The sequence below is a fragment of the Embiotoca jacksoni genome, unplaced genomic scaffold, assembly GCF_022577435.1.
Source record: "Embiotoca jacksoni isolate LCO1_2020_lvr unplaced genomic scaffold, fEmbJac1.0.p SCAF_5, whole genome shotgun sequence".
In the NCBI taxonomy this organism is placed as follows: Eukaryota; Metazoa; Chordata; class Actinopteri; family Embiotocidae; genus Embiotoca; species Embiotoca jacksoni.
In genome coordinates, this window is record NW_027185403.1 from 2,977,859 (window position 1) to 2,994,393 (window position 16,535).

Below are 16,535 nucleotides of genomic sequence, written 5' to 3' on the forward strand. Positions count from 1 at the left end.
GGTTTGTGCAGGAAAAGACCAGTGGTCAGGATTCAACAGCACTGCCAGATATTCATCTCAAGAGCTTCTATCATGTCAGACAGGCCAGATACACACTCACACACACACACACACACACACACACACACATCCTCCGTGGGGTATTGTGAGGACAGAGTGATCAGTAACTACTGGCAAACAGCAGCCGTAGATGACATCAGCTTGTGGTTTTTACAGTGGTGTTGCTGTTACCACGACGATGCCTGCCTCGAGCGACTTAGCTCATTGGCTTCGCCGCCAACTTTGACGCCATAGACAAAGTGTGGTCTGGCTTTCCTGTCTATTACATTTGTCTTTATCCCCCCTACCCTTTTTTTCTTTCCTCATAGCTTTTCCACTTTATCCGATCTCACTTTTGCTCTCTTTCTATCTCGTTCGACCTCTTGTTCCATCCCTTTTTTTCTTTTTCTTTTTTAATCCATTACACTTTTCTAATTTCCTGTAGCTCTGCTGCAACCACTTACTGAAAATGAGTTTGGAAAGTAGTTAGCTGGGTTGGCTTAAGTAAGGAAAGTCTAAGATGGTATCCGATCTTGATATTAATTCTTGCATCATCTTGCGCACACACATGTACACAGAAATCTACACACAAACTCACTCAGTTTCATATAACACTCAGGCTGTAATATCCTTGCAATTGTTACAAAAGTGTTAACGAAAAGAACTGAAGGTAAACTCACCTATAAATATAAACTACAGAAAATCCTTCATGCAAAATGTACATTAATTATTAGTTTTTAACTTTGAGGATCTGTAGTTTGACTGCATTAATTATTTGTATTGCAAAGTGAGACTCAGATGGTGGAAATCAAAGATTTAGATCATCACCAACTTCATATCGATCGTTCTTTGGCTCAAGGCCCATCAGTTCACGAAGGTTTGACTGCTGACAGTCGGACAAACAAACTATCAAACATAACCTCTGGGTTATGCTCAAATGTCCAGACTCTGAAGGGTGTAAATCTCAAACTGGCTCTCAAAGGAACCGAAAGAAAGGGACACACACACACACACACACACACACACACACACACACACACACACACACACACACACACACACACACACACAACCAAGGTCCCATGTCCAGTCTATTTTTAGTTGAGTAAAATGGCTGTTAAGGTGTCCAGAGGCAGCCGGGGGAAAGGTAAAGTTAATTGAATTTGTGAGAAGATATTTAGCACACATTTAGATGTTAGTTCAATCAGCCAACTGTAGAGTGAGTCAGCCCATGGCTACACCTCCCTGTGGACTCACACACATCAGATTAGACACACACACATACACACACATGCATGCACTGCTCCACTCACGGGCACACAAGCACCGATTTGCCATTAGTGCAATTAGAAAACTACAACTTGACTGAGAATATGGCCATAGGACATGAGGAGCCATTTAAAAAACGAAAGGTGCACCAAAGTCAGCATGTTCAAACACTTAGATACGTGTAAGTATTAAATCAGCACAAATTGAAAAGCAGACCCAAACACATGACAAAGTGCTCAAATATAGGAGTATAAATTAAGCCTTTCCTTTTCCTATTCCTTTTTCTCACATACACACAAACTCAAATTGCAGTTGTGTTATGATTGGCTCTGTGTCGGGTCTTCATTATCCTTCATTATGGTTTTAACTCGGCTTGTTTTACATTTGGGACCACAGTTCAAATGTTTACACGCACTGCATCACTAGATTAAAGCATTGCATTTGAGTTTGCGTGTCAATCAAGGAAATGGAAGATGTTTTAAGCCAAGAACAACATTCGACTTCAGTCCCTGATCCTTCTTATCTCTGAGTGTTACGATGATTACAATCACTCAGATGTTTCCTTGTCCCTGCCGTGTGCGTGGAGCGTAGCGGCACATCCACAACTTAAGTACAACATTACGGCAGTTTAATCAAACATTTTTTACAAGTACTGTTTTGACAGTAGACAAAAAAGTCTCCATTAAAACCATTTGTTCACGTTGTAATTATTCTGCTCCTTAAAGGGACATAACAAAAAAACAAGTGAAAGAATTTTCCTGGGAAAGATTTACATTTTCAGATAAAGTATGATATTATGCAATATAAACAGAATTACTCAATGTGAAAACGTCTGAATTGAAGGTCATTCACATCTTAATATGACCAAACCACGCAGGTCGTAGCTACAACTGAGTACAGATGTTGTGTCAGCATTCATTTGGTTGCTGTAATTACTCGGCTTTTTAAAGTTGTCACAGGCCATCCCATCAACATCTGCTCAGTGTTTTTCCAGAATCATCTGAGGACATTTAAAATCACTGCAACCTACCTGCAGGTCCTGAGCCAGATGCTGAAAGACATCAGTGCAGCTGATTTTAGCAGCCTCTGGCCATTTTATATGGATTATAAACTACTCTTAAAAAGTGCTGAGTGCAGAGTTGAATGAAACTGACCAAGTGCCACACTTCGGGCTTTATCTCTAGCCTCCCTTTTTCCCTCTTTATTTCCTCTTTTCTCTCGATCCTTTGCTCCAACTTTTTTCAATCCATCTTCCTTCGCTCCATCTATATTTTGTCTTCTCTTGGTCTTTTTCTCTGTCCTTGTCTTTATCCCACTCTTCCGTCTCCTCCTTTTTCTTTGTCTCTCTCTAATATCCCACTCTCTCTCATCCCCCTCTCTCTCCAGGTGCTGAGGATAATGGTTGTCTTCCTGCGTCTGGTTGTCCCGACGTCTGCACGTGCTCAGACGGCGTGGTGCGATGCAGCAACAGAGGGCTGCACTCTCTGCCCAAGGGCATTCCCAAGGACGCCACCGAGCTGTGAGTCAAGCATTCACGCACCGTAACACACACACACACACACACACACACACACACACACACACACACACACACACTCAAACACAAGGATGTGCGTATGCAAAAGTACAGACACAAAATTCGATGAGCATACCAGCAGAAGTGTACATGCACACAAACAAAAATGGGCATTTCTGTCACTGCATACTCTCCAAAAACATGCAAAGTCACAACCACTCACACACGCACACACACACACACACACACACACACACACACACACACACACACACACACACACACACACACACACACACACCGTCACACTTTGCTGCAGTGCAATATTGATGCAGCAGTTTGCCCTCTGCTGCCTCAGGAACTAGCAAATCATTTGGTGAATACACGAACCTACACCTACACCTACACCCACAACACACACACACACACACACACACACACACACACACACACACACACACACACACACACACACACACACACACACACACACACACACACACACACACACGTGTCCTTTCTGTGACTCGGTGGGTTTGTGGTCAAGTGAGTGCTGCAGGTACTTGTGTGTTTACTGTCTGTGTTTCTTTGGATGATGATGTCATACATCTATAAATGACCCAAATATGTAAAACTATCTACGCCGCTCAGTAATATATTATACAGCCAGAACAGTTATGAGGGAATACCATAGCGGGTTATTTTCCCCAAAAAAAAAATTTAAAATTTCCTTTGAAAATATTTGTTATGTTATATTGATAAAGATATCCAGAGAGAAGTAAAAGCTTCTTTTTGTTTACATTTAAATGCTTTACCAGAACAATGAAGGTTTTTCAAGCTTTGGCCCATAATAATCAGATGTAAATTTTAGATTGCCAAAGAACCAAAAATTAACAAAATATTTGTATATCTAAAATTGTTTATTCATAACATTTTTGCTTTATAATTTCCCTGCATATTACCGCTGCTAAATGCTGTTCATTGCTTTGTATTTGTCATTGATTTTAAGCCTTTGAGGAATCCTTGTAATAAAGAAAGAGACCAATAAAGGAAACGTCTATAATGATAGTAATTGTTAGAATTGATGTGGGATAAAACAAGGGTAAAACAATGTTAATTAAGATTAAGAAATTTAGAATAAAGTAGGAACCAAATCTGTCGTGGTAAAGGTGAATTATTCCACACACGCACATACAACCACACGCACACACGCACACACACACACACACACACACACACACACACACACACACACACACACACACACACACACACACACACACAGAAACCCCTCTAGCTGTGAAATAGGCCTTGTCTTCAGGGTCAATAACAGTGATTAGGTATTGATCAGGCTGAAGGAGACACTCCATCATACTGTCCGCATGACCTACTTATGACCTGAGAGAGAGAGAGGGAAACAGAGACCAACGAATCATAAAATATGTGTGTACATGCGTGCTTGAGTGTATGTGTTTGTTATGTTGCCTCAGAAACAAAGAAAGAAAGAGCAGCAGGTGGATATTTTATGTATGTTTACGCATGTTCAACTTTAAAGTTTGTTTACAGAAATAATTCTTAATTTTGGAAAGAAAACACTGTTTTGCTGTGAGTTAGACGAGACGGTTGATACCACTCCAAACAAGTGGAAACAGCTCACTTGACTTTCAGAGGTTTTGGAATATGTGCACCGACTCTTATAAAGTTTGCTTTTTTTTTTTTCTTTTTTTTTTCATGTATTTCTGTAATTGTTTTTTTTTTTTTATCTGTACATGATCCAAAAAGGTCAAAATGACAATGGTAATGCTAATGCTAATCCCGGGGTTGGCACCACATGTCTAAATGTCCTCTAAAAAAACACTTAATCTGCCCCCAGTGGTCAGACTATGGGTGATGCAAATCCATAACACTTTGGAATAAAGTACCAATGAATGCAGCCAATTACAAATTTAGACTAAGCTAACTGCCTCCCTGTTTGAGCAATATACTGAACAAACAGACATGCAAGTTTCATCTTCTCATCGAACTCTTGTAAAAAGCAAAATGCCCAAATGTTCTTTTGCTTATTACTCTGTTGAGTTTGCCGCTGCTCACATTCACATAACACACCCCTTAATGTAAAATATATATACATCAATGATGCGCCATTACTCTGGTAAATTAAATTGTCATGTATAGATTTGAGGCACTACTGCTTAGAACTTTTATTGCCAACATATAGCCCAAACTCCTCTCATCTGCCCTTCATGTCCTCTGTCCTTTACACTCTTCTGTGACAGAAGGTTCAAAACCAAAACTTTTATGTGTTGTACTGACATTTATTCCCCCCAATAGGCCTATACTTGTGTAGATGTAATCCATATATATATCAACTATGTGTGTTTCCTTGCAGTTACCTGGAGGGTAATATGCTGACATCTGTGCCCAAGGAGCTGGTAGCCCTGAAGCAGCTGTCGCTGGTGTATGTACCACTCACATAACCTTGAACAGAATACACATTTGCCAAGTCCTTGTGCAGTTTAAAGAACCAATATGGGTGCACGCATGTTCTGTACGTGCATCTGTCTGTCAGTGCATTCACTGTATGTTTGTATCTACACAGGGACCTGAGCAACAACAGCATCAGCACATTGGCCCCGTACACCTTCAACAACATGACTCAACTGGCCACGCTGTGAGTTCCCGTGGCAACACATGCACCTCGTCATGCATAAACATATGTCCGCCCATGGCTTGATGTCGTACATGAGTTGTGTTATTGTGTATAAGGTGACCAACCAAAAGATAAATCAGTGTCTTCTATTCTTAATTTTGATTAATCACCCTATCTTCTGTCCTCCATCTTTCTTCATATTTTCATGCATCTTCTTTTCTCTCCCATTTCTCATCTGGATTGTCATCCTCACTGTGTCTCTTTCTTACTTTCTTATTAAAGTCTCTCTTTCCAGCTTTTCCACTTCAGTCTTTCTCCCCACACTCTCCTCTTTTAATTCAGGCTCCTGTTGTATTTTCTTCTAATATATTTTTGTTCTCTCATCCTAATCATGTCTTAATATACCAAATACTGTCCTTCCTCTTCTCTGCCACTTGCTTAAGGAATTTGTTGAATTATATTCTGCTGTAGCTCTTCTCCTACCTCAATTTTCCACTTTTTTCGCAGACATGATTATAAGTTTGACTCTCTCTCTTTTTACTTTTAGCTTATGTGGCGTATTACATGAATTTTACACCATCGTTATGGATTTTGTGTGTTCAGACAAAGTTGACTGAGCACATTTGCTCTTTTCCAGCAACGCCCTGTTTCATATTTCATGTAGTTACACTGATTTATGCCTGAGACCTGCCCTGTGCAACCACAGATTTCTACTGTCAGCCCCCAGACAGCATCCCTGGAACACTTTTTGTGTTAAATGCCTTACTTTAGCACACCTTGCCAAGAGTTAGAAGTAGAGGTAGAGATGTGTTTCCACATCAGATTTTCCAGTATTCACTGCTCATTTATTGGGTGTTTGGAACCTTTCTCAAACCTTTATGCCACTTCTGAACCTGAAGAGATGAGATTGATTTTTAGGCCTCTTGACACTCTGTAATTGGGTCCTTTGAGCATCATGCTAAGAACCAGTGGTCTTGGCTGCTATTTTGGCCACTATTTTCTTAATAATCTTACATTAAGATCTCTATCAGGATCTATGATAAATTATGTTTAAATGATAATAATATCCTGAATAGATCGACTTAATGATTTGGCAAAGATTATAATTATTTCCTTCAACTTTTGTCTCTTTCTGTCATTCATTGCAAAACTTAATTTTTGGTTCGTTTGCAGTTTTAATAGAACAAATGTTTCTGGTGTGGGAGTCAGCTTTGCCCTTGGCAGTTTTTTTCTTCACCGTTATCTATTTTTTAGACTTCTTTTTAAATGTGTCCCTCGTTAATTTCCCCTCGTCTAACCTACTGTGGCCGCAGGTTCTCAACTTGTTTTAGTAAAACTAAATCTGCTCTGTCACCCTTCGTGTCCTCCCTCTTCTTTCTGTCATTATCCACTCCGTCCTTCATATATTCATTTTTATGCAACCAGCGATGTGCTCTGAAAGTCAAGAGATAAAAATCTGAAATTAGGATATCCAAGAAACATCGTTGTGAAAAACAGCATCCTGATGTAGAGATCAAGTCTTGTGACCTTTATATGTGTCCTTTGTCTTCCAGCATCCTGAGTTATAACCAGATTCGCTGCATCCCCGTCCGTGCCTTTGACGGGCTCAAGTCACTTCGCCTGCTGTGAGTAGCAAACTCCATCCTCAAGAGCTGCAGTGGATTCAATATTCAACACTCCCCTTTGCTTGTTTTATGGCTGAGCAAAATCAAAGTTTAATTACTCCCCCTGATTTCAGGCTGAGTGTCATGTCAGGACTCAGTCTGAAAATGAGTCACAGTCAGTCAGCCATTTGTTGTTTCAGGATACTAGAATATCTCTCATGTCTTTAATGCCCCCTCTCCATCTGCATCCTCTGGCCTCTCTCTCTCTCTCTCTCTCTCTCTCTCTCTCTCTCTCTCTCTCTCTCTCTCTCTCTCTCTCGCCTCGTGTCTCTCCCTCTCTCTCTCCCCCATCCATCCTCTCCTCCTTTTCTCTCTCTCTCCGCCCAATGTTGTGTTTGATGAATCGACCTTCAGCCTCCGTTTCTCTCAGTCATCCATTTGGTTGTCCACCCTCTGTCTCCTAAACCCACACACACGCTGTCTGACCATCCTCTCACACACATACAAGCAGCTGCACACACATTAACACGAACATATAATTGGATATGCGGTAGAGACAAAAATGTGAACACAGAAGTACAGATTGGCACTCTCGTCTCTTAGTAACAGCAGAATGTATTGATTATTACATGAGCTATATGTAGCATTTTACATTTTAAGTCATTATTATCGATGTATCTGTGAATCTGGGATGAAAGAGCAATTTAAATTTATACCACGTGTTTCCTAATATCCCCCCTGAGATTTGCTCATCTATCCCAATATAATGGAGGTGAATAAGATTATTCCAATGATGAACAGAAAATTATATTTCAGAAATTAAAAACTATAGCGTTTTTTCCAGCAGTCTTTACAGCACAGCCTGATAAACCACAACTGAACTATTTTCTGTTTAATAAATTGGTTGCTAATAAAAAGGCAAACAACTTGAAGCTTTTATAATTGCTAGAGCCGACGGCTCTCAAAAGCAAGACTGCACTGCCCATTAACACAAAAACAAGGCTGCTACTTTCCTTTTTTGCTTCACTGACCACTACTTTGAAAAGGGTACGATAAATTGGACTTTCTGCCATGTCTAAATGTTTCTGGGTCATAAATCAGAAAATGTTAAAACCTGCAGTGCAAAGATTTTGTCTCCCCCTTCTGCCAGAGAGAAATTACAAAACTCTGTCTGCGTGTTGCGTTAGTCGCTGTCATAGCCTACTCCATAACCTCTGTTGCACCTGTAAAACAATGAATTAATTCTTTTGATTGTTGGTTCAAAGTTTAAAAGAATTTTACACAAACTTTCAACATAAACCCTAAATAATGATCAGAGATCTGATTCTTTTACGGTGTAATACTCTATATAGATATATCTTCTAAACGTTGGCCACCGTTGTTTGCTCAGAAAGGAGAGGTCAGTGTTTCCCTCTCTGAGGAGTCGGCTTTGTTTTCTGCCTTTTTCACCTTGCAGAAGTTTAGTGATCACTTTTTTATTCTTCCCTCCTTTCTTCCTTTCATTTTAGTTGATGTTGCCGTAGGGATTGATCCCTCTCTGCCCCCGCATAGCAACTGGTTGCCAGGCAGCCATCACTGTCACTTCCTCATTACCCACAACCCCCTCAGGGCCAGTCCTGCGTGGGGGCTGTTAGACCACCATACATAGATGCACTCAACACACACACACACACACACACACACACACACACACACACACACACACACACACACACATACACATACACATACACAGATGCACACAAACACTTAAAGGCATTAAGTAAAGGGCGCAAACACAAATTTGTGAGAACAGAAAACACACACACTGATTTATACACACACACAGTTTTTCCAGTAGCGGTGGTTTGATAGCCGTCCCCTGCCACCGCCCCTCGCTCTAATGGAATGTGAACTTTTATCCAGCAGGCAATACACTCAAATGGATCGACACAAAGGACACACACACTCTGCCGTCTCCGAGCTCCTTCGAGACAAAAGTTTCAGACACACAGACATACATCCACACGCACAAACATGTGCATGAAAACCCAAAGGCTCAAAACAAGTGCACATGCCCATAACAATGCACATGACAGCCTACAGTTTGTTTCTGTGACATAAAGCTGTTTCATATAAACACACACACACACACACACACACACGCACACGCACACGCACACGCACACACACACACACACACATACACACACTCTGCAGTCTCCTAGATGACCATATGAGACAGTTTATATTCCACTCAGAGACCAGAACCAGCTTTATTGCCCAACAATGAAAATAAGCTTTCTGTTTATGTTGTGTTATTCTTTCATAAATATTTAATTTATTTTCCATTATAGAAGGGGATGATGGTGTGTCTGCAGCTGAGAAACCACAAATAAATTTAAATAATTTAGCATGCAGCTAGCCAGGGTTAGACTTGCGGATTACGTTGCTCCAGATCGAGTATTAGACAGCTGGACAGTCTCTTTTGTTTAGATCTGACGTGATGGATATGATGCAGTTGGTCTCCTTTGATATTCATTGTGAAACTAGTGACCCATCGGCTAAGCCTGAAATGCAGCTTCAACATTTTGATCAAAATGTACACGAGTCAGTTTATACTCGCAGCTGTGGCAATACAAGTGCAGGAGTAGTAAAAGTAATCGTGGCAGCATTAGTCATAATATGAGTGTATACATGAAGAGGTAGCAGTATTAGGTTGTAGCATCCTGTACTGAAGTCAAAAGTTGTTTCGCATTTCCCCTTTTTGCTACAAAAAGTGGAAAGAAACACAGAGTCCCTAATCAAATGAATAGATTACACACTAACATGCACAGGGGTCAAAAACGGACTTTTTAAAATTTGTAACAAGGTCACTGTTTTGTGATTAATATTCGTGCACACTCTCTGTTTCTCTTCTCCAGGACTCTCCATGGTAACGACCTTTCAACTATCCCAGAAGGAGCGTTCAACCACCTCACGTCTCTTTCCCACCTGTACGTACAGCCTCATGTCTCTTGTTTGTCGGTGCACTTCTGATTGTGTGTATCTAAGGAGTCAAAATGTATTGTCGTATGCTATTACTTGTGTGTAGGGCTCTCGGCGCCAACCCCTTGTACTGTAACTGTGACCTGCGCTGGTTGTCCCAGTGGGTCAAGGCCGGCTTTAAAGAACCTGGTAAGAAATCACAGTCAAGGACTATTAAAGAAACCAAAATGTAGTGTCTGCGTTCAAAAGCGTCTGATATTCAGTGTGAGGGAAATGGCTGAGTATATGCTGTGTATTGATAAACTGTGGTTTTAGGTATTGCTCGTTGTACTGGACCTCCTGACATGGCTGACAGACTGCTACTCACCACTCCGCTCAACAGATTTCAGTGTAAAGGTAAGTACGCGCCTCTTCTTTCAGTTTTGTTGTCGTGCCATCATCTCCTACAGTCTGTACTAGTGTTTGTCCTTACATGTCAATCTTCACCAGTTTTAATCACAGAACTCAGACCATATTCAGGTGCAAGTATTCCATGTAACTTTTTAGGCTGTCTGCAAATCATAAACCTCCCCATTTGTGCAATTTATTTCTTACTCAAGGTTTGGTTTCAGGCAAAAAATATTCTTCCTCTTAGTTTTATTTCACCAATGGTCAGTATGGATTCATCTGGCCAGTGCAGACACCAGATTTAAAAGCTTTGTATCCTGTTAAATACAGAGAGATTTATAAGGCAGTGCTAGGCTTCAGCAGCATTGTCTGAACTTGTTTAGCAGGAGCTTGAATGAGGCTTGAATTGAGGCTAATAATCACGGTAATACTGTTGGTTCAAAGTTAAGAAGGTAAAGATCTATTCACCGAACAGAGTACATTTGTTCCTCCATGGTCCACTGCTATCAAGGTAAAATAATTGAGATGGGGACTTTTTACGCACACACAAAAAAAGTCTTCTTAAAAAGCATTTTTCAGCACAAAGATTAAAACGACACACTAATTGTTTGTGCTGTGCATGTGGGTTTGAAAAATTGAAAAAAATCACGTTTTTCCACACAAAACCTGATAAAGTGGGCTGTAACTACCAGCTACTGACAGCAAACTCTTATTGAGGTATAGAGGTGCCTCACATCATCACACTGAATCAGATCTCCTCTTCCTCTTGCCTCTGTATGACCTGGTCTCTGAAACAAATCACATTTATTGCTCTCCTAAGCACTTACTTTTCTGATCCTGTGAGGTTTTTTCCCAGCACACCATCCATTAAATGAAGTCGGTGGGTGCGCCTTTAAACACAGTAGACCTAAACGTGTAGGTCTTTGCCTCTGACACTTTCCTTTGCTCCCTCTCTGTCTTCTTATTATAGGTCCAGTTGATATCAGCCTGATGTCAAAGTGCGCCCCCTGCCTGTCAGCACCCTGCCAAAACAACGGGACCTGTGTCTCTGATGCCGCTGGATCCTACCACTGCACCTGTCCATATGGATTCAAGGTGAGATATTAGACAGCAGCACAGCGAGAGACTTCTAAGTAGAAGAAAGTTGCTGGAGGTGACAAGCTGATCTGTGCAAACTTTTAGTTCTTAGAAGTTTGAAAAATTATTTTATGCTTAATTTCTTTTTAGTCAGTGAGTACTGCAATGTGTAAGTTTGACCAAACTCTCACGTATTCTCTGTTACGGTCCCATGGACATTTACATTAGTTCTTTTATTGATTTATTGCTATCGTATATCTTTGTCATTAAGTTGATCAGCTCTTACCATCTTTTTGCTGTTTGTTTGAAGCATTTAAAACGTCATTCATCAAAAGTGAAAATGGATTCCTGCAGGTGTGGAAGCTGTAGAAATCAGTCAGAGAGTACCATGTGCTGCTGATTTCCAGTACCATCTGCCTTCACTGTCAATCAACGGACCAATTTTTCGTGGTTACTATGTTTTTCAGAGCTTCTGAATTAAAGTTACATTTGCCGGAATTGGTTGCTTCTGTGAAATGTATTTTGGGTGGAAAGCCATGCTGCATACACCCGCTGTATGAGCAGCATTATCAGGCTTAGCTTCGGCCCAGTATGTATAATGTATCTACCTGTCTATCAATCGAGGAATGATGTCTGAGCTGGCTGCTACAGATTGATCAAAAGATAAAGGGTGTTATACTCCTCAAAGGGCGATTTCCATTGTGTGCAGAACATGTGTGAGTGTGTGCTTGTGCAGGACTGTGGAAACTAAAGTGAGGATGCTTTTAAAAGCAATACCATCATAGGTTCTCTATGACTCTGGCTGTATCTTTGGGGTCGTTGTTATGCTGCAGCATGAATCAAGGACCCATCACACACCTCCCTCGTTGTATTACGTGGTCCATTAGAATCTAAAAGTCTTAAATGCCTGAAACTTTTGAACAGTACTGTTTGTGTACTCATCAGATTACCTGGTGCTTGAATGTGTACATAGATCACTGGGTTCAAGCCTCTGAAGGAGATTTTGTGTACCTGTGTTTGTTTGTGTGTACGTGCTTGAGTGTGTCTGCAAGCACTTTAAATATATTCTTGGGGTCTCATGAGAACACACACCTCATAACCTTTGGGCTTTTACAGGAGGACAAAGCCTTAGTCTTGCTTTTAATTAAAACATCACTTGCCAAGGTCACAGACTGGGAAACAGGGACTGTTGCTATGTGTGTGTGTGTGTGTGTGTGTGTGTGTGTGTGTGTGTGTGTGTGTGTGTGTGTGTGTGTGTGTGTGTGTGTGTGTGTGTGTGTGTGTGTGCGTGCGTGTGTGCGTGCGTGTGTGTGTGCGTGTGCATGCACATGTCTGCATGTATGTTTTTCTCTCTGTTGGTATCCACTGGGACAACGTTAATTAAAATGTGTTAGAGAAATCAAAGAAGGAGCAGCAAAGAACAAAAGAGGTAGAGAGAATGAGAAAGAGAGGGGGAAGAAATTTAACTACAGGAGACAGAGCGAGGGAGGCGAAGGTAAAAAGAAAAGAGCAAGACATGTTCTCGGAAAGGCACCATGGGAGCAATGGAGGGGGGGGAAAAAAAAAAAAAAAAAAAAGGAATAGTGAGAAAGAGGGAGAGGTGGAATGCAAGCGAGAGTGAACAAAATGTAAACAAAGTGTGACGGTTAAAAAAAGAAAAGAGGGAAATAATGAAGATGGATGGAGATCGAAAACAAGAATAAACGTCCTTTTTTCAGCTTTGATCAGAGGGGAGTGGGCGTGTTGGCAGCCAAGGGTTTGTTGGTTTGAAATTAAAACTGCAGCAACAGGGGTGGAGAGAGGGAGTGTGTGCATGCGTACGTGTGTGTGTGTGTGTGTGTGTGTGTGTGTGTGTGTGTGTGTGTGTGTGTGTGTGTGTGTGTGTGTGTGTGTGTGTGTAGGACCTGATACATGATACAGTTCCTGGTGAAAGCTGTTTATTGATAAAACAGGCGTGTGGTGGAAAGAGCAACAAATCACAGCCTACATGTGTGTTTGTGTATTGTGCTTTTAAAAAATGTACATTTGTGCTGCTGATAACTGTTTGGGCATATGCATGAGGTAGACAAACAAACAATAAGAGTTCATTTAAAACAGGAGTCTACTTTGCACAAAATGAGCTATTCATGTACCTCTTGAACATTGGACAACATTTATACACATAGCTGAACTCCACCAAACCAGCTGAATAAGCTTTTTTTTTTTTTTTTTCAGCTAGACCTCCGGTTGAAAAGTTAGTCGTTGGGTTAAGAACTAGCTGTATCCTCTATCTATCTGCAGGCTATTTTCTGTTACCGCACCTAAGATATTGCAGAATCTCATGTTCAAAGTAAACGGTAAATGTCAGAACTTGATGAATTTGAGGGAAAGGCCGGCCTTGTTTTTAGAAAAACACATTCAGACATGTTCAGATTTTATGAAAAATATTCTTTACATAACAGTTGTGGTTTTAAAAAGCCTAATTAATCCACTATGAATAAATGGTTGCATGTTCTGTTTCAAATCTGTTTTGATATATACATGATTGCTGTGATTTAATATGTTTTAAGACCGGGAGGTTCATAAGATTTTCTCATTCGCCTGTTGAGTAAAGGGAACAGTGTCAAAAGATGTTAGTAATGAAGTTTTGAATGCAACCTTGGATGTCACTGTATTTGTTTGAATGTTGAAATTATTTCTGAAAGAAAAAATATCTAATATTCAGTTATGAATTTCTTTGCTTTGCCCTCTCCTCTCCTCTCCTCTCCTCTCCTCTCCTCTCCTCTCCTCTCCTCTCCTCTCCTCTCCTCCAGGGTCAAGACTGTGAAATACCCATCAATGCCTGTATTAGCTTTCCTTGTTCGAATGGAGGAACCTGTCACATCCAGCCTGGCCATGAAGACTACTTCAGGTACACTAAAATCTGTTAATAAATAAGCCAATTTTAGAGTTTTTTTCTGAAAGTATGTCAGTAAGAAAGACTGCATTTTTGTCTGCCAATCCTCATTTAAATCCATTATAAGGACGAATATTTAGCTGACTTATTGTGTGTAGATGACTGAGAAGAAGAAAAGAAAGAAGAAATGGTCCCTTCAAAGAAGTTCTTTGGGAATCCATTTAGGCTGCGGGTCAAATCTCATCGCCCTTTCTACCCTGCCGCCTCTCTCTATTAGCGGAGACAATTTAAAAACCTCACCCTGTATTCTCATCCAAAGGGAAAATTAACTTTTGTCAGCCCCCAGAAATATAGACAACGTGATTAGAGTGGACAGTCTTGCTTCACTGGACAATGCATTATCCAAGATAACAACTTACTTTGACCTTTTGATGTGTTTCCCTGCCTGTGTGTATGTGTGTGTGTGTAAGGGTGGGCGGGTTAGACAGGAATAGAGGGGACATTTCAAAGGAGTGAAACTCCATTCGGGTTGCTCATTAAATTCTTGTGCTCTTTCACTCACCTCCTCAACTGCTCAAAGATATGCTTAAACTTATATTATAGTTCATATGTGTTTTCAGTGCTAGTTTTGCATAAAGCTCTCAACACACAGCACAAAATATTTGTAGAAGCAGGAAAGGCTTACCTGCCTTTGACCTAGATATTTACATTTTGTGACACATTTCTAAATGTGAGGCATGATGACATTCGAGGATTTAAGAATGATGTGCATGAGCGTCATTAACTGTACGGTTTTCCTTCCATGTGCAGTTTGTTGCAGTAACAGTTCAGAAGGGGAACTTTCATTGTGAATAATTCCGGTCTGTTTGAGTCAAGTGGCAAACTGCTGTGACGTCATTCATTGGTTCGTGATCCGCCATTTTTAAGCCTGGAGTCTGGCATTTTCTACCAGGCCGTTGGGAAGAACCCGAGGGCACTACGCCCCGCCCACCTGTCCCGGAAAGCTGACTGTACCCCAGGCTCGTCAATCAAACCAGATACGCCCCCAAACATAGCTCTCTTTGAGGCCAAATATCTAATGAATTATGGAAGTATTTTCAGAAAGGCCATCAGTACACTGATCATAAGGACTGAATTTTCCAAGTGAGACCATAATGACTTGTGGAAAAAATGTCTTCATCTTGGAGATCACAAGAGAATTTGAATTGGAGTTTATTGGAGCCAGCGCCTAGTGGCCCTCATTTGTATTGCACTTAAAGAAACATTGGTTTAATTTTTTAGATCTGGAGACTACGTCCATTTGTATATACTGTCTATCTATGGAATGAATACACGTGTAAATCTCTGTGTTGTGTTTTGGACATTGATAATACTTTTGATATTAGGGACTATAATATCCATTCACCATACTGTTCATCTCTTCATCTATATTCACTCAGGGAAAGCCTTCTTTCAAGGAACCTCCCTGTTTTATATTCATACAGTTTCACACATTCACACCTGGGAGCTGCCCAACACAATCACAGTGTTTGACTCTTGGCTGCAGTGCAGCTCCACTAGAGACGCTGGGGGTCAAGAGCCTCTCAGTGGCAGTTGTTGAGGGAGGGGAGATCAGAGCATCACTCATTCACTTTCCTGCCCATCTTTTCCCAGCTGATCCTCGATCTCACACTTGCTTCACACCGCGAGGTTACTCTGGTATTTTTATGTGCAAAATAACATCTTGAAATCGAGTAAAATCTTTTCTAGAGCCGTCTAAGAAAACCTTTACATTTTCTTAGCCTTGTCTGTGTACCCCCACCCCTATTGTCTCATGAATAACCCTTTTTGGACTGAGAAACTAAAGCACGAGTGTCAAAGTTAAATTTGTGCAAAGAGACGAAGTATAACTGGTAGCAGACCGCAGACCAAAAGTAATCAAAGTGGTCAACAATGGGGAGAAATGGGAGAAATTAAAAACAGACCATATGCTATGAGACTGTTTAATGTGGTGCAGTTTATAACCAAACAGCTATTTTAACCATTGAATTGAACCAAACCACGTCAAACATATAATATTATAAACTCTTTAAAAGACTTTGAAGAGCCAATGAGGCAGCCTTGGAAGTTGAATTGCATATATTTAGAAAAATAATTTAAATTCAGTCATCC

At 40.7% G+C, this 16,535-nt stretch overlaps 1 protein-coding gene across 1 annotated transcript in view; it reads left to right on the forward strand.

Moving 5' to 3' along the window:
- slit3 (slit homolog 3 (Drosophila)) overlaps nucleotides 1–16,535 on the forward strand; it is a 251,176-nt gene that overhangs the window by 208,300 nt on the left and 26,341 nt on the right. The window contains exons 20-28 of the mRNA XM_069171083.1: nucleotides 2,695–2,827; nucleotides 5,214–5,282; nucleotides 5,424–5,495; nucleotides 7,028–7,099; nucleotides 9,982–10,053; nucleotides 10,152–10,234; nucleotides 10,361–10,441; nucleotides 11,403–11,527; nucleotides 14,302–14,399. Coding sequence (XP_069027184.1) covers nucleotides 2,695–2,827; nucleotides 5,214–5,282; nucleotides 5,424–5,495; nucleotides 7,028–7,099; nucleotides 9,982–10,053; nucleotides 10,152–10,234; nucleotides 10,361–10,441; nucleotides 11,403–11,527; nucleotides 14,302–14,399 — 805 coding nt within the window. The remainder of the gene's footprint in view (nucleotides 1–2,694; nucleotides 2,828–5,213; nucleotides 5,283–5,423; nucleotides 5,496–7,027; nucleotides 7,100–9,981; nucleotides 10,054–10,151; nucleotides 10,235–10,360; nucleotides 10,442–11,402; nucleotides 11,528–14,301; nucleotides 14,400–16,535) is intronic.